This window comes from Danio rerio, chromosome 3 (genome assembly GCF_049306965.1).
Source record: "Danio rerio strain Tuebingen ecotype United States chromosome 3, GRCz12tu, whole genome shotgun sequence".
NCBI lineage: Eukaryota > Metazoa > Chordata > Actinopteri > Cypriniformes > Danionidae > Danio > Danio rerio.
In genome coordinates this window covers 17694852-17713648 of record NC_133178.1, presented here as the reverse complement: position 1 = coordinate 17713648, position 18797 = coordinate 17694852, and the positions used below count along the sequence as shown (strand labels likewise).

The window sequence follows — 18797 nt, the reverse complement described above, 5'->3', positions numbered from 1 at the left end:
TGTTGAACCCCGCCCCTTTTCGCAGCGCCATAAGACAGAATTTTGAAACTCAAACTCTAGTGTGACCACAGCTTTAATGCATTAAAACAGTCTTCCAGTTTGACACCCTTGCTTTATGACATTCAGACTGTGTTTGTCTGCACTATTAAATTTTACATCTTCGGTTTAATGTTTTGGCACTAATAGCCTTCCATATATAATACATATACCTGTTTGTAAATATTCCATAATTTGGTACTATCGATCACCCTAGTTTTAAGATGACATTTTTTGTATTTTCTCCATATTTAAGCTTATACTGTATATTACTGGTCCAAAATCCACAGATCTGTATTAAGTGCATTAGTTTTCTTTTTAAAGTGGTCGTTAAATCAATAAAAACAATATATCTTCAGTTGTATCGAAAGATTTTCTTAGAGCTACAAATGTTTAAAGACAGTGGCTTTTTTTCACAAATATTTTAAAGGCTTTTGGCACTTATAGTCTTTCATACCTACATTTAGTCCTTCATAAATGGTTCAAATGATCTTTTTATATTAATAGTCGTGAGCATCAAGAGATTTTCTTAGAGCCATACATTTTTTTTATTGACAAATATATTCTTTAAATTTAGTCAATATTCCACACAATTCCTTCCGGTTGTCCCAACACAAATCGATTAAGTTAACTTAATTGTTTTATGTTTAATCCACTTACATTCGGAAAAACGATGAAGTCGTCCCCTCCCCAAAAAAAAAAACCTTAAGAATTGTGTTGCTTTAACTAATTTTAAATAAGTAGTTTGAACAAGCAGTTCAAGCAGTCCATTCATGATTATTACCGTTGAATTTTGCACACTAAAATTTTACTTATCGTTACAAAAATTAAGCATGTAACTTACTGTAAAACAGGCAAACTCTGCAAAAAGGGACATTTAGCTTTGCACACTCCAATCAAGAATCCCATTCTATATTATCAAGTCATTTATTTTCAATATATATATATATATATATATATATATATATATATATATATATATATATATATATATATCTGCCCTTTTCCCCATTATCTGAAAATATTAGTATTTATTGATTTAACAACAACTTCAAAGGAACATTTTTATTCTTTACCAATTTTATTTTTGAGCCTATTAGATCTAGGCTTAGATATAGAGGACATACAAAAAAGTTGTCTGGGTTAATTCATTACAGGGATTCCTTCATCTCAGGGGTGATTTAAAATGATGGAATGTGATCAAATCCACTCAAAGTCTGTTTATATGTAAACCCATGTTGAACTAAAAACTTAATTTCTGAATGGCTTTTAACATTCCTTGAGTTTCATCAGCATTTGACGTCCTCTGATTTTTCATTTAGTTCTTGTAAAGCACTTTTATTAATATCAGATGTTTTATTTGTGCTCTACTGTATAACTAAACTTGTGTTGTATTCATGTCGGTTCATCATCCAATCTTGTGTGTGTCCTTGAACAGTGTTTCCCAACCCTGTTCCTGAAGGCACACCAATCCTATTCAAACACGCCTGAATCAAATCATCAGAACATAAGAAAAGATTCAGAAACCTAAAATAAATGGGTTGGATAAGGGAGATATCTAAAATATGTTGTTGTGCCTCTTTGAACAGGGTTGGGAAACACTGCCCTAGAAAGAGAGTAATTCTTTGTAGTCCATTAGTGCTTGTTTTTGCACTCAGCAGCTGAAATAAAGAAGGATCAGGTGTTTAAAGCATCGGTGGAGGTGTGGTGACTGTGAGAGAGAGAGAGAGAGAGAGAGAGAGATGCATTTGATCTGAGTGATAAAGCTCTCTGTCAGAGCTGTCCTGTGTGTGTGTGTGTGTGTGTGTGTCCTGCATGGACAATGAGGACGCGCTTTCACTCAAACGCTATAGGTCACAGCACTTGACCACTCACTGCTGCTCATTCACACAAATAACCTACTACTTTCATCTTGCATAAATAGTAAATAGCTGCAAATTATACAGTGCTAAGTATTTGCACAGTATATATACTGTATTCGCATTTTATAGGCTCTTAATGAAGATACAAACAGAAAATATGTTTTACATTTTTGGAAAATTTTGCTTTACTTTTTACTTTAAGCAAAAGTCTTTGTTTATTTTGACCACGCGAGGCACCAAGAATAACTTGAGCAGTTTTGGGGAGACTATCCTGACTTTTTTCTGAGATAATTGGTAATAGCAGGCCTTCTTTAACACCTCCCAATGTTCTACTTTAGATCTATGCTCGGTTCAAAACAACAACAAAAATAATAAAAAAATCAAGCCTATGCACAAGTAGATTACATATGAAGTTAGGGTAAATGAATGAACAGAGGTGAAATTCCACCGGGCTGTGCGAATGACAAAAGATTTGTGGTGCATTTTATGCAAATGCAGGGAATTCAACACAAACTCATCTACTGCAAAAGTTCAAGTAATTCAGCTGGTAAAAAAACATCCTGTGAGAAAACTAGAGCGAGTGACAAGGAGGTCCGTGTTTGTTGTAAACTCAGCATTAGGCTGTCATATCTTTCTTTCACTGTCCAGACAATCTCATACTGCCTCTATAATATTAAGGTCTGGACTCTATGGAGGCCATTTCATGTATCACATATAAAATTAGCATATATTGAAATCAATTATGCTTTCGCTACATCAGAACTAATTTGGCAATGGCATTTCCATCAACCATCACATTAACTCTTCTTGCAGGTCAAAAAAAAAAAACAACCTCAAGTGCATAAAAACTTTTTTTTAGTGATCTATTTAAATTCTACATGTGGCATTTTATCACTCATTTCTGATGTGATACTTCAAATTAACCGCTAAAACAGGGGGATGCAGAGTTTCTCACAATACATCCATGCTGCCCCAGCACAAATCGATTAGGTTAACGTAAAAACATTTAAGTGGGTTGAACAAAAAACAATTCAGTTGCCCCCAAATAAATCTCAAGAATTGTATTGTTTCAGCTCATTTGAAATAATTAGTATGACCAAGCAGCAAAAATCCTCTTTTGAGTGTACTGACTCTATAATAATAATAATAATAATAATAAGGTCTAGACTCTATGGAGGCCATTTTTATGACTTTTTTTTCCCCCTCTAAATATGATTTCAGTGGATTAGCATACATAGCATACAAATATGTTTTTATTGCATTAGACAAAGTCACAATTAGAGAAACACTCTAAAATGTACTTTTGCTATTTGTTCAAGCTACTCATTTAGTAGGAGTTGAAACAACACAATTCTTATTTGTTTTATGTTCAATCCATTTAAATTTGTAAAACAGTTAATTTACCTTAATCAATAGGTGTTGGGAAAACATGAAGAAACTGTGTGGAACCTTGCATTTTTTTAGAGTGGAAATTTTGCTACATCAGAATTGATTTGGCAAATGTGTTTTCATCCACCATTATTCAAATTAACACTTTTTTGCACTTCAAAAAACAACAATAAATTATGAACTTTTTTTTAGCCATTTAAGTTAGATAATTTCTAAATGTGGCATTTTATCACTTGTTTCTAATGTAATACAACAACATTTCTATCAACCATTATTCAGATTTATTCTTTTTGCAGGTCAAAAAAACAAACAACCTCAAGTGCGTAAAAACTTTTTTTAGTGATCAATTTAATTTCTACATGTGGCATTTTATCACTCATTTCTGATGTGATACTTCAAAATATGAGTTTAAACAGGGTGATGCAGCGTTCCACACATTTAATTCATGCTGTCCCAACAGAAAACGATTAATTTAACGTAAAAACATTTAAGTGGATTGAACAAAAAACAATTCAGTTGTCCCCAAATAAACCTCAAGAATTGTATCGTTTCAGCTCATTTGAAATAATTAGTATGACCAAGCAGCAAAAATCCTCTTTTGAGTGTACTGACTCTATAATATTAAGGTATGGACTCTATGGAGGCCATTTCATGACTGTCAGTGTTTTATCACACTTGTTTCTTTTTCCTCTGAATATGATTTCAGTGGATTAGCATACATTGAAGCAAATATGATTTCACTGCATTAGACAACGTCACAATAAGTGGAACACTAAAATTTACTTTTGCTGCTTGTTCAAACTAATAATTTATTAGGAGTTGAACCAACACAATTCTTAATTGTTTTATGTTTAATCCATTTAAATTAGTAATATTTGAATTGTGAGAAACCCTGCATTTTTAACAGTGAAAAAGTTTGCAACATTAGAATTGATTTAATACTTTAAATGATATTTAAGTTATATAATTTCTAAATGTGGCATTTTATTAATAGTTTCTGATCTGTTACTTCTAAATATGCATTTATAAGAGGTTGATAGAAACAGCTAATGATTTTATACGATAAAGAAAAACCAATTCAAACACTGTCTATTTACTGTGCTACTTTTCGATTGTTTTTCAATCTCCGTCTTAAAGCATGGCATCCGAAACACCTGGGGCTGCGCTTATCAACACGTTTCTGATAAGAAAGCAGTTATAAAGCCACAATGCAGAAATATGATTAAGATGGTTTTAATACAGTGTCACGTTGAGAAGCAGCGTCATAAATCAAACCGTGACATGTTGTCCGGCCTCTCGCTTCACAATACTCAAGCGGCAGCTGTCCAACAGTTGATCAATAGTCAGTCTGATGGTGTGAATTACAAACGCACTATTTACAAAGCAATCTGTGCAGCCGAAGTCAGTGTTAATCTTAATTAAACATGAAATTTACATCTTTTTCCACTTCAAACTAAACAAAAAGTCTGTCTGGTGATATTCTAAGTGGTTCAAGCTAGAAAATGTGAAGTGTAAGCAACACAAGCAAGCGGATCTGCTAAATAAAACTGTTGTTTTATGGATTCTTCTATGCAAACTCTCGACTGTACTTTTGTTGCAAGCACAGATTGGCTACAGTTGATGTGCTCTGCCCGTGTTGTACTCTATTAAGTCTAGTTTGTGCAGCAGATGGGATCAATATCCTTCTTGATCTGATCAATAGAGCGCAGCTTAAAGGCAGGACATGAATGAATGCAGGTGAGGCTGTTCGATCACGGCTGACCTGCCGAAAGATGTCCATCTATGAGACTGACTGACCATGTTTACCTGCATACAATACACTTAAATCACAGAAAAGACAGCTTAATGAAATAAGCTGCTGTCCCAGTTTACGTGCAACCCAGTAACCTGGTAATGGAAGTAAACAGTGTTTACAAGATGATGTTAGTATATCAGTTTATTTGGTGGAAACGGCATCAATGAATAATTTGTTTACCTAGCTTTGAATGTTTTTGTCTCGGTGTAGATGACAGGATTGGTTTATGTTTAAGCCATTTATGACCTTAGTATTTTAAAGGAATACATGACCGTGTGGACGGTTAACCTACACTACCTGACAAAAGTCTTGTCATCTATCCAAGTTTATGGAACAACAATTAATAACTTGGCTTCTATAGTTGATCATTTGGTTTCAAAAGTGGCTTATATGAAAGGCAAAGGCCTTTAGATTACACTTGCTTTACCGAAATAAAATATGATCATGGCTTGATTTTTAATTATTTAACTTTGCAACTTTGATGTGGAGGATGGAGTATGAGAAGGAGCTTCCTGCTGAAGAATTTGAATGTAACCCCAAACCATGATTTTTCCTTCACCAAACTTGACTAATTTCTGTGAGTATCTTGGGTCCATTTGGGTTCCAATAGGTCTTCTGCAGTGTTTTAATGATTGGGATGCTTCAGATGATTCATCTGAAAAATCCACCTTCTGCCATATTTGCAGAATTCGGCGAGTTTCCCTCCCTCCAGGACATCTACACCAGGCAGTGCATGAGGAAAGCCAAGAGAATTATCAGTGACTCCAGCCACCCAAGCCATAGACTTTCCTCTCTGCTACCCTCAGGCAGACGGTTCCGCAGCATCCGATCACGCACCAGCCGACTGAAAGAAAGTTTCTTCCCTCAGACTATCAGGCTGATGAACACTTAACACACCCCACACAGACTCTTCCATATCCCTCACTGCACACCATCAATATGCAGCATGCACTGCACTTTAACCAATCCATACTTGAAACAATACTGCCTACAACTATGTGGACATCTATTTACTGTACATATCGCTGTCAATTTCACATTGTCGTTGTATTTGCACTGTATTTTGTACTGTCTGGGGCCAGCACCTAAGCTTTTCACTCATCATAGCACACGTGCTGCTGATGATGTGACCATAAAAGTGATTTGATTTGATTTCCAAATTATCAACTAGAAGTCAAGTTATTATTTGTTGCTCTAACAACTGGGATCGACTACAAGACTTTTGTCAGGCTGTGTATATATGAAGCATAATCAGATTTTTTTTTTTAAATGCATGTAAACACACTTATAGAACTGGTAGAAATAATTGAAATTCTGAACAAGTTATAATAAACTATATAAAAATTAAAAAAATGATAGTAAAGCGAGGTTTATGATGAAGTAGTAATTGGCTTCTCCAGCATTATTACTCAGAGCATGTACTAGAAAGCAATGAAAACTGTAAAAATGCCAGATTTTATCAAATCAAATGAGCACTGTGAAACCAGCATCATCAAATCTGCATAAATTAGGGAAATAAGAACGGACGGGGAGGTATTTTTATTTGACAAAACAGCCCAGAATGGACATAAAAAGACAGGGTTTGTGATGAAGCATGTGGGACTAACATTCAGAGGTTTATATTGACAATAAAGAGCTACAGTAGACCTGTTAACTTGGAGACAAGGAAAAGGCATTGCTACAAATATCTACAAAGACGATGCTTTATACCCCGCAAAGCCATGTGGGGGCTCTCACTCCAGCTGCTTTTTTTTATCCTTTAGGATCTACAGTGCATCCGGAAAGTATTCATATCTTGAATTTATATCCGTTAAAAATTAAGCAAATGATTTTTTAAAAGTGCTGAACAAGTATAGAGAAAACCAGATTAAACACGAGTAAATGATTAATTAAAAAAGTAAAGTTTTAAAATAAAAATGCATTAGAACTATAAAAAATAAAACCAAATACTAATTACTATCAAAGATAAATGTAAATAAATACACACATTTAGAAACTAAATTCTTTATAAAACTTTTAAAAACATCCGGAGGTATTTCTGAGGTAATTAAAGAATTGTTTTATCCGACACTACAAACAGTAAAATGCAAAAAGCGAGAGAAAAAAAATGTCTCGAAGATCAAAACGAGCATATCCATTTTTATTTTAACGAGACATCGGAGGATGTGATTGTCAAGAATTTGAAGTGACTTACATGCAAGTGACGAGCAGCACAATACACACACTCAAGACATTTGACAGAGAAAGAAACAGACATGGTTATTCCTGTGAAATCGGAGAGATCTCTGGAAAGAAGGCACATTTGTTACACTGAACACAGAGTGGACATTTCACAGAAGCATTGGGTAATATTTTAACAACATGTAAAATAAAATAACTCACTTTGTGCTTTAAGGGGTCCCAAATTCAAACATTGTGGAGCAGATCAGAGTAAGAAGTAAATAAGGAGAAGTCGGTTCTGTCCACAAACAAGAAGTGTTTCCCTTTAAATCATCGGCTGAAAAGGTGTAAATTAAAGAACATCAGCTTCTCTCAGAACTCTCACAGAGAGCAGTGATCAGTTTACAGTATCAAACACGCCACCGATGATCAAACCACTCAACCTCTGACATAAAACACAGAAGAAAACAGAAGAAAATGTGTCGAATCAACAAACCGGGGACAGATTTGCAATGCCTTTTTAAAATCTGAGGCAGATATGAGGATGGACAGAAGAAAATAAACACAGACTTACAAAAACGCTAAAGGTAAAGTTCTTTTTCAAATTTACATTTGCTTTTAGTTCACTCACCCTTAGTTTGTCCAAGGTGTATGTGACTTCTTTTTCAGTTGAATTAAAAGATATTTGAGGTTTTTGGTGTTTCCTAAAATGAAAGTTAATGGCTATGGCACTTTGAGGGTCCAAAAAAACTAACATATACAGGCAAACCAAAATTTAGACCCAATAGGGAAGATTTAGTTATAAGAGACATCAACACAACAAGTTTTTAACATTTAAGATGCATAATAACGTAACAGGATTCTTGTAATCCAGAAAATTAGGTCTGTTTATAGAGGTCCTGGATTAATAATGTTAGAAATAATTTTCAGTTACTTGTACAGACAAAACATTAGAAGAAGATTTAACTTTTCATGTATTTTTGACCCCTAAAAGCACTGCTTTAAGCAGGCTAAAATGTTATGAATCCTCAAGGACTCCAAGAAATCTATAATGTTATACTGGAAAAAGGTCACCTACACCTTGAATGGCCTTAGGGTGAGTAAATTAACAGTATTTCTTTTATTTTTGGGGGGTAAACTGTCTGTTTAAAGAAACAGAACTCAGAACCAAAACTGAACTCATTTACTTGCCCACATGACATTTTAAACTTGACTTTCATTTCTGTGCATAAAAGGTGAGGTGAAAAGGGCTTTGTATGTTTGTCTCCAAAACAAAGGAGGACAAAGTCAACTTCATGACAACAGGGTACAAAAGTAAACTGTGCATAATACGGGCAAAAGGAGTTGAAACATGCATCAAATTTCATCAAAAAGTGTCAAACTATTTAAAACAACGAGAAATATGATTTCCAAACCCATAAGACTCAATCATCTTCAAAACACAAATGAAAATATTTTAAATCAAATCTGAGATATTTCAGTCCTTCAATTGATTGCCTTCATGAAAAACTTTAACGGGTCATAAAGACATCAAAAAAATTAATTCAAATAAATGATGTAGTTTAATCCAATTATTATCAATTGTTTTTTATGATGTGCAGATTTAATGTAGGCATGTGTTATTCACATGTAAACATTAACCAGCAAACATGAGCAGAAGCTTGAATAAAAACAAACCCAATTGGTTCATTGTGAAGCTCGAATGTGGCATGTGACAACTGAAAGCATACCACGTTGGTTCGCACACTTCAAGCAAGCATGACCAAATTCCAATACTGTAAACATTGTTTGCTGATCAATGTTTATATTTAAAAAAAAAAAACATTCTAATCAATCATGTCTTTACAAAAAACAAAGCGTTGATTTATATGAATTATTTTTGCTGTGTTTCGTGTTATGAAAGATTTGGTGGTGACAGAAATCTCTTAATTTCTTGACTAAATCTTGATACTTGACTGATCATTTGACTAAAATATTTTGTTAATTGTGTTTGGAAGATAAACAAAATTCTTACGGATCTGGAAAGACATGAGGGCAAGTAAACAATAACACAATGAATGAACCATCCCTTTTAGGAACGTAAAAAGTAGTGGAAAAAAAAAAAAACACACAAAATGAAGGCGGAGTAGGAATCAGCTGCCATACATTTAGACTTGAATTTAAGGGATAGTTTAACCAAAAATGCAATTTTTGCCAACATTTACTCATCATTCAGTTGCTTCAGACCAACACAAAGGAAGATATTTTGAAGAACGTTAGAAAGCTGTAACTATTAACATTTATAATTGTAAAAACACTATGGAAGTCAATGGTTAAAGGTTTTCAAAATATCTTCCTGTGTGTTCAACAGAACAGCAAATAAAACTTAAAACTGGTTTGGAACAAATCAAAGATGTGTTAATGATGGCATTTTTGGTTGAACTATCCCTACTATTAAAATTGCGACAGCTTCGTCAGAACTAAAGTGACGTTAATGCTAATATTCGCATGAGGCACGGTAAGGTGCTCCATTTTGATAATGATAAATATCAGTCTCTGTAGATCCCCAGGCAGATGTGTCCATTTAGTGCCAAGTTTGTCTTCCCTTCCCGCTTCCCTAAGGGCCCGTTTGAGCACCCATGAGCTCCGGGTAAGACGTCAGTACATGGAGAACATATGGAAGCTTTCAATGCCTCCATCAATCTGCTGATGAACTGAGATTGAACTCCAGGTCTGGGTACATTATTCAGACCCGCGTTGCGCCCGTGTCTCCATTCGTCAGTGCAGGAACGCCGCAAATGCCAGCTGTGAAACGCTAACAATCTTGGAAGACCAAAACTAGGAACGTTTATTGTCAGTCTGTTCGTCTTTGACTTGATGGATATCAGACATTTATATTTGGTGTATTTGTTTGGGCTTTTTTTCTTTTTTTTCTTTTACAAAAAGGACGACAACAAAAACCAAAAAACTGAATAAACATACAAACAAACAAACAAAATTAGCATTGTTTCTTGTGTATATATATATATATATATATATATATATATATATATATATATATATATATATATATATATATATATATATATATATATATATATATAAATGATGACAAAAAAATCTAATAAAACATAGCAAGGCCATATTATTTTTCCCAATTTTAAATAGATGCAAAAAAATAACAGATTATGATTAAATAATTAAATTATGGAATATCTAAATGTTTTTATTTAAATATTCCATAAATGATATAACATTTAAAAATGTTTTTTTGCTTTTAATCCATGTATATACTGAAAATAAATTACTATAATCTATTATGAACTATAATGAACACCATCTTACAGTAGTTTTACCGCAACAAAAAGTATCTTTTATCATTATATTTTTTCTTATTTAGGAATTTATTTATTTATTTCTTATATAATCGTCTTCCTTATTCAAAATAAAAATGTTCAAATTTTGAAATATGAGCCAGGCATGTTTTAATAAGACTCATAAGACGGAAAATACAGACTGTGCTTGCGAGACCAAAAACTATCTAACGTTTGTACAGTACAACTCAAGTAATGCCAAAACATCCTTTGGTCCCTTTTACACATTCAATTAAATTACACTGTATTAGACGTCAGCTAACGCCGCTGCTTTAATGCATTAGCAAACAAACACCCTTGAAAAAGAACACACAGATCTGCTTTTGATCTTAGTTCTTGGTTTCGTTAAGGACGATATTAGCAGTCACGAACATTAAGCAGAACGTCGCCCACAGCACCACAAAGCAAACCCAGAACGTGTGTCGGAAGGGTGACCGGTGCTTGTTTACAGCATCCCTTCCTAAAACAGGCTCTAAGTGGCGTCGGCTAAAATACACCAGGAAGGCCGGGATGATGTACTGAATGCCCGTTCCAGCGTACGCTCCAGTGATGCCCACGAGCGACTCCAGATCGTGAGTACAGAAGGCCACGATAATGGGAGGCACCAGAGTAATGAGCGGAAAAACAACACGGTCCACCACCCAAGGGTACGTGCCGCCATCCCGATGGAAAAGAGTCTTCCAGTTGTTGCGTAGCGTGACTGCTATTATGGGAAAGTTGGTGCTGATGGTGAAAACGGGAAAGAGGCCTAGGAAGTAGCGCAGCACTGGGACGCCTAGAACGTCGCAGTTGTCAGTGAAGTTTAAAGTGTACATGTCGCGCAGAAGGGAACTGTCGAAGCAGAATATGGCTGTGAGGGAGAGCAGGGCATAAAAGCACAGGATTAGAATGTAGTCGGCCATGACCAGGATGCTCATTCGCTGCTTGTTGGAGATGGGCGTCACGAGCGAGGGCAGAGAGTGCTGGCACATGAATGAGTAAACGCAGACTCCGAAGAGGTTGGGCACTCCTGAGATCTGAGCCACGGATGGCTTGCCCTCCCCGTGACCCTTGCCGATGCGGATTAAGGCCAGGATGATCATCATGGTGAACGCTGAAAGAGACACAGAGATGGGAAAGGCATTGAAATGGTTATATATAAAATAAAAACAGTTATCTGCTTTTGTATCATCTATAGAAAAACAGATAAACTAGAAATAGATGTATGTATTGTGGGGTCTTCAAAATGACTTAATCTAAAGGGTTTGTTCACCCCCAAAAATGAAAATTCTGGTATTAATCATTCATCATCATGTACTTTCAGTCCCCTGAGACATTTATTTATCTTCTGAATACAAATTAGGATATTTTAGAGGAAATTTGAGAGCTCCCTCATTCTCCATACACAGCAATGGTCTCAAGACTATGGATTGGGACAACAACCGGTTTCAAGGTTTACTGTGGATTAAAAAAAGTCAAGGTTTTAAAACTGTCATATTTTTCTGTTATACCGTTCCTACGATGTATGCACGTTTTTTTTTTTTTTACAACTATTTTATTTAGTCTATTAGGGAAACAGTATCTCCAGCAGAAAAAGACCCTCCATATCAAAAGCTACTGTCCCAAAATAGTTTTATTGTTTCTTAAAATAAAATATATTGTGTTCAATTAGGGCTGGGTGATTAATCAAAAAGTAATTGAAATTGACATTCAGAACCTATAAATCAATCAAATTTTTTTTAGATCAATTCTTTCAATTTCTTTTCCCTACCGTGTGTAGAGTCACATGACCCCGCTCTGTTAGGGCTGATTTATACTTTAGTGTCGAATGCACGTGTATGGTCCGGCGCAGCCTTTGCGTGGTCGCATACCTGTCCACCTCTTACAAAATATAACTACACGTCCCACGTTTGCAATACACTGATGATGACTGGAAGCTGCGGCAGAGATGCCTTGAGATGGCATATTTTTATAAAATAAAAGAAAATAAAAAAATGAAATAATCGTTCATTAATCATAATCAAGTCAAAATGTTCAATTAATCAAAATTTACATTTTTGGCCTAATTGCCCAGCCCGATGTTCAATAGTGAAAAAGTGTTTTTTACCCAGAGATAAAAAAAAAATAAATAAATAAAATAAAAACATATTTTAGAGCAGTTATCACAATAACATGATACCACAAAACCGAGGTTACCATACAATCAGAATCTTATACCAGCCCGTGCCAACTAAGACATTTGAATTACATTCAAATGTAATCATAAGATGCTCCAAAAACAGTTTTGTAGACCAAAAAAATCACTTTGTTTGCCAGTGTCCTTCACATCAGGTCCGGGTGTGCATTTACTATGGCTAATGTGATGAATTTCCATTACAGTTCGCAGCGCAAAATGAAAGAATTGTAGCAAATGGGCTATAGTGAATGCATACCATAATCTGACATGGAAGACATTGGAGAACAGTCATTTTTACAGTTTTTTAGAGCACCACTGAAGTCACATGAAACACTTTGACAATTTTATTGGTTTATTTTCTAATAATAATAATAATAATAATAATAATGCGTTACATTTATATAGCGCTTTTCTGGGCACTCAAAGCGCTTTACACAATGGGGGGGGAATCTCCTTATCCACCACCAGTGTGCAGCATCCACCTGGATGATGCGACGGCAGCCATTTTGCGCCAGACCGCACACCACAAACCAGCTGATTGGTGGAGAGGAGACAGAGTGATGATATGCCAATCATGATATGGGGAGGGTTAGGAGGCCATGATGGACAGAGGCCAGTGGGCAGATTTGGCCAGGATGCCGGGGTTAAACCCCTACTCTTTTTCGAAGGACATCCTGGGATTTTTAACGACCACAGAGAGTCGGGACCTTGGTTTAACGTCTCATCCGAAAGACGGCGCTCACTGAGCAGTATAGAGTCCCCGTCACTATACTGGGGCATTAGGACCCACACAGACCGCAGGTTGGGCGCCCCCTGCTGGCCTCACTAACTCCACTTCCGGCAGCAACCTAGCTTTCCCAAGTGGTCTCCCATCCAGGTACTGACCGGGCGCAGCCCTGCTTAGCTTCAGTGGGCGACCATGTGAGACTTTGAACATCTGGGGACTGCTGCTATCCGTGGAGGATAAGAGGGCTCTTGGGTTTCATCTAAACCATCTTAATTTTTTTTTTTACACATATGAACAAAGATCTCAGGGGATTGGAAAGACATTTTAATAATGAGTAATGATTAACATTATTTTCATATTTGGTTGAACTATTCCTTTAAAATTATTGTTTGATTGTTATTCAACTTTGTTATTATTGCAGAATACATAAAATATCCTTGGGGACCTTTAAATTGTGTCTTTTTGTACACAAGAGTTCCAGTGCATTTTACGGTTATTAAAGTAAGTCATTAAATCTTCCTCCTACAAAAAAAGAAAAGAATTGATGCAATATCAGGCAAGAAAGCAATAATAAATATATATTTTTATATATATTTATCTCATGCACCGAGTCAGAAATCTCTCTAAATTTCAAACATTTTATTTTTTTAAATATGATGTTGCTTTCCTGAAATCTATAAATACCCCAGAGTAAAACCTTTAACACAGTATAATACACCAAAACAAAGGAAAGAAGAAGAAATAAGACTTTTAAAACATTGTTCAGTCTGGAAAATATGCAAATAAACGTAAACTTAATAAGGCAAGACCTCGGTTGCAAAGTTATACTTAAAATTTCATAACAAAAACTTAGGTTAATCAATCACCTGGAGGACTATGTTAATATATTTTAGATACTTTTTTTTTTTACCCTATTTACCTGGGATTTCTTGCCTTAACACTGCACATTCATCTCATCCACTATTTTGCCAAGTTGAGATGATTATTTGTTAACACTGGCTGACTAAAGCCGATTTTGAGGCATCTGACTCAAATCCTTTTAGTTTCATTTGTAACCCGAATAGCCAAAAAAGCATGAAATCTGATTTCAACTAAATCATTTGAAGTCTCACGAGGATGTGACTTGAAATCCAGTAAATTGGATTTTTGTAGAACCATTTGGGCATCAACTATACGAACAGATATCAAGTTTGTTTCTTATTATCTGGGACGTAACTAGATGTGGCTTTCCGTCCCTTATGTTGTAAGCTGTTTGGCCTGCCATAATAGATATGAGTGTTCTGGTCTGTCCACACTGACAGATTGCTGCCCATAAACAGTGTCTACACTGGAAGCCAATGACGCAACAACTTGAGTCTGTCAACATTGGCATGACACAAAGCTATGATGCATCCAATGTTCACCAACCCCAGGCCAATCGGCTAAAAGAGCAAACCAAACTTTAGCAGTTTATTTAGCCATTTTACTCTAACAGATCCAATTGTATATCAAGTAGACTGAGTATTTTTTAAATAAACAATTTTAGCACTACTCCATTCTACCTGGAAAGTATAGCTGTGATTTTAGCATATTTTTGTGCTTTTGTCACAATTATTTCAGTTAATTACCAAAGTCTTTGCAATGCAATGCTGCTTACTTTCATCTAACATTTGGAATGGATACAGCATAGGAAATGAAAGTGATAGTTCACTCAAAAATTTAAATTTACTCACTCACTCTCAATAGATTCAAACCTTTGTAAGAAAGCTGAAAACCTCAAACCAATAACTTCCATGGCAAAACAAATATTATTGAAGTCAAGCATTACAAGTTTTAAACCTAAAAAAGGGTTACAACATTTAAAAAAATATCTTCCTGATTGTTTCTTAAAAAAGAAACTCAAAGGTTTAAAACAAGAAAATTGAGAGTAAATTATGAAAGAATTTTCATTTTTGGGTGAACCATCCCTTTATCTTTAAGCTCACTGTCTAAAAACAATTCACAGTTTAATTTCAGTCAGTCAGTCGTAGTGTACATTTCTTGTACCATCTACAACTAATCGTAAACACATTAATGCAAATATGTGCCAGTGGATATACATTAATAAAACTGACCTCGGATTCAGCTATTTCCAATTGGTTTGCACACAGAAATAGCAACAGGTCAAAATCAGGGCCTTTAATTAGCCCTGTTTATTAATGCGTCTGCAAATTCTAACCTATTTACTTTAAGCTCTTTGTTATTTCTATAACATTGAATTTACAGAGGGGAAAACACATTCTGTATTTCTAATTTGATCACTGTTGCAATCAATACTGAACAAGATGAGATTGTTAAGGATCTAATGGGTTGCTGGAAAATGCTGAGCCGGTGAGAACAGCCCAATAACTCCTCTAGGTGATGTTTCCTGCATGGACAAACAAGCAGATTGAAAAAAAAAAACGGGTGATAAAAACCCCAATCTACTGCTACACCTGCTCCATTTGTAAGTTTGTTAAAGCTTGATGCTAATTGAAGTCTTTACAAAAACAATTAAGTAAAAAGGAAGTCATTTAATAATAAAAAAGTAAAAATAAAATCATAATAATACAACTAAAAAAATGCATTTGTAAGTGTATTAAAGCTTAATGCTGCTAATAGAAATGGCAGTAATTTGACAGCATGGAAAAAAACTAAATTAAATTAATAAAAATAAATAAATAAATAATAAATGAATCAATCAATAAATAAAAGAATAAATGAAAAATGCATTTGTAAGTTTGTTAAAGCCTAATGCTGCTAATAGAAATGACTTTACTTTGACAGCATGGAAGTTAAAATAAAATATTTTAAAAATGAAATAAAAAAAATAAAAATAAAATAAATTAAAAATGCATTTGTAAGTTTGTTAAATCTTAATGCTGCTAATTAAAATAGTAGTAATTAAGTGGCATGGAAAATAAATATAAAATTAAAGAAAATTAAATAATAAAATTGAAAAAATTATAAAAATAAATAAATGAAAATAACATTAATAAAAATACATTAGTACGTTTGTTAAAGCTTAATGGTGCTGATAGAAATGGCAGTGCTTTGAGGGCATGGAAAATAAAATAAAACAAATAATTAAGTTAAAAATTAAATAAAAATAAATAAATAAAAAATAATAAAATAAAAAGTCGCATTTGTACGTTTGTTAAAGCTTAATGCTGCGAATAGAAATGGCAGTACTTTGACAGCATGGAGAAAATAAACAAACAAACAAAACATTTATATAAAATAAATTTTATTAAAAATTAAACAAAATTCTAAATAAATAAAACTAAAAACAATATTTGGATTAGGGACTACAGTTATAAATTTTGCATGCAAGCCTTTCCATTCAAAGGGTAAATGGATCGTATTCTTCCATGCATGTGAGAGTCCAACAGACGTGCAATTAATTGGCAGTGCTCATGACAGCAGTTCTGACCCAAAGGTCTCAATTAAAGGTGTCCACACACACATGCTCATTTAGTTCTTGAAAAAGATGCATTCGTCCCAGCAGAAGTAAAACATTCTGGCTGTAAACAAGGGCCAGAGTGCATGTCACGCTAATCTCAGTCTATTAATCAAGGCCAGGTTGCATGTAAGGAGAATAGATAATTCACTACTTAAAAAAGAACAAAACATAATCGCAGTGATTTTGCAGTACAAGGATACACGTCTCTGGAGTGAACGCTGCCTCCCTGACAATGAGATTTGGAGAAACTACAGATAACTAAAAGCAAATAATCATTATAAATGACTTTATAAAGGTCTTGCAAGTACCACACAAACAAAGTAAAGAAGAAAAGAAAATCTGTGAACCCAACACTGCATTCAAACAATAAAAGTCTGGTCTTGTTTCACACCTATAAATGATTTTAAAACACTTTCTGGACTGGCACAACAGTCTATGAGATTATACGCAAAAAAGATGATAACTTAATAAATAACTCTACATAATATACACTAACATTCAAAAGTTTGATGTTGATAAGATGGGCCAGGAGTATAAGAGATGTTCATTTGGTTTTGGCTGTATCTGTTTTTTGTATAACGGCTGTACTGTAAGTGTTTTATTGATTCTAAAAACGAAGCCATAATCTTAAACTTTATGAATATCCAAAGAGAACAGTTTAATCTAAATATCTTCTATAAGATCCCTTTGAAGAACTATTGCCATCACCTATATCGCTTATCAGACCCCCTAGTTTTTCATTATTTTTTTGTGATAAAAATCACTGATTTTGTGCTGGTAAATCCCAGAAATTTGCAGAAAATTTTGCAAAAAAATAAAAATTATATATTTTTATTTAACATATCAGGTAACCTACTATTTTAGGTGTGCAATCTGACATAATGACAATAACACATGTCATAAAAATAAAGCTTCTTTATTTTGGTCTTGTCAAGACAAGATCTAAAATGATAGGGATTAAACCAAGGAAAGGTTGTATAACTCTCATTTTTATCCAGGATCTTACTTTCAGATTTCACTCCCTGGAGCATCTGACATCATGTACCTCACTCTAGACATGCATTAAGGCTTCCCCTACCTTAATAGACCAAAAATTTAAATTGTCGTAAAACGCATCAATAGAAGGGAAGCGTTTTCTCTTGTTAACTGCAGAAAAAAAGGTATACAAAAACATCTATTGATTTTACACACATCATAATACCAGCCTTAGGTAAAGAACAAATAATCTCCTTCAATACGGTCATATCCCACGGCCGTCATTCTTTAACCGACCTCCATCATTGTATGCTGCTTGCTTTTCTGTCTCTTTCATTGCTCCGTTTGTTAGATGTTTGCTCTAGATTTGCTCACTTTCCTTTGCGGTCTGAAGTGAGTCAAATGCATAAAACGGCCATTTCTTGCCACTGGATGTCTAATCCAATCTTTGCATTGATTACACATGTAAATCACTCGTGCTTTACCCACGTCTGCTTACTGCACAGGTGGAAAAACACTTTGTTGATTTTGCATTGGATTCAGCCATCGAGGAATCGTGAAAAACTAGGGGCTCTGACTTTTTTTAATGTCCAGATGGAGAGCACGCTGTAACACAATTCTGGGTCCCGCAAAATTCCTTTGTGTTGTCCAAACACAAATCAACTAAGTTAATTTAATTGGATCTAACATAAAACAACTAAATTGTCCTTGAAAAAAAATCTAAAATTGTGTTGATTTAGCAAATAAGGAGTTATTCATATTTAATATATAAGGAGTTATTATATATTAAAAATTATTTGAGTGTACATTTTTGGGGAACTGTCCCTTAAATTTTGTATAAATTTTTTTTATATATTATACGATACAGTATGATATTGGAAATCT

General features: G+C 34.4%; 1 protein-coding gene across 1 annotated transcript in view; it reads right to left on the bottom strand.

The window, feature by feature from the left end:
* Positions 1–10606: 10606 nt before the first annotated feature.
* tmem104 (transmembrane protein 104) overlaps positions 10607–18797 on the bottom strand; it is an 80277-nt gene continuing 72086 nt past the window's right edge. Inside the window, exon 10 of the mRNA XM_688664.11 lies at positions 10607–11688. Within this exon, the coding sequence (XP_693756.3) occupies positions 10925–11688 (764 nt within the window). The 3' untranslated portion in view covers positions 10607–10924. The remainder of the gene's footprint in view (positions 11689–18797) is intronic.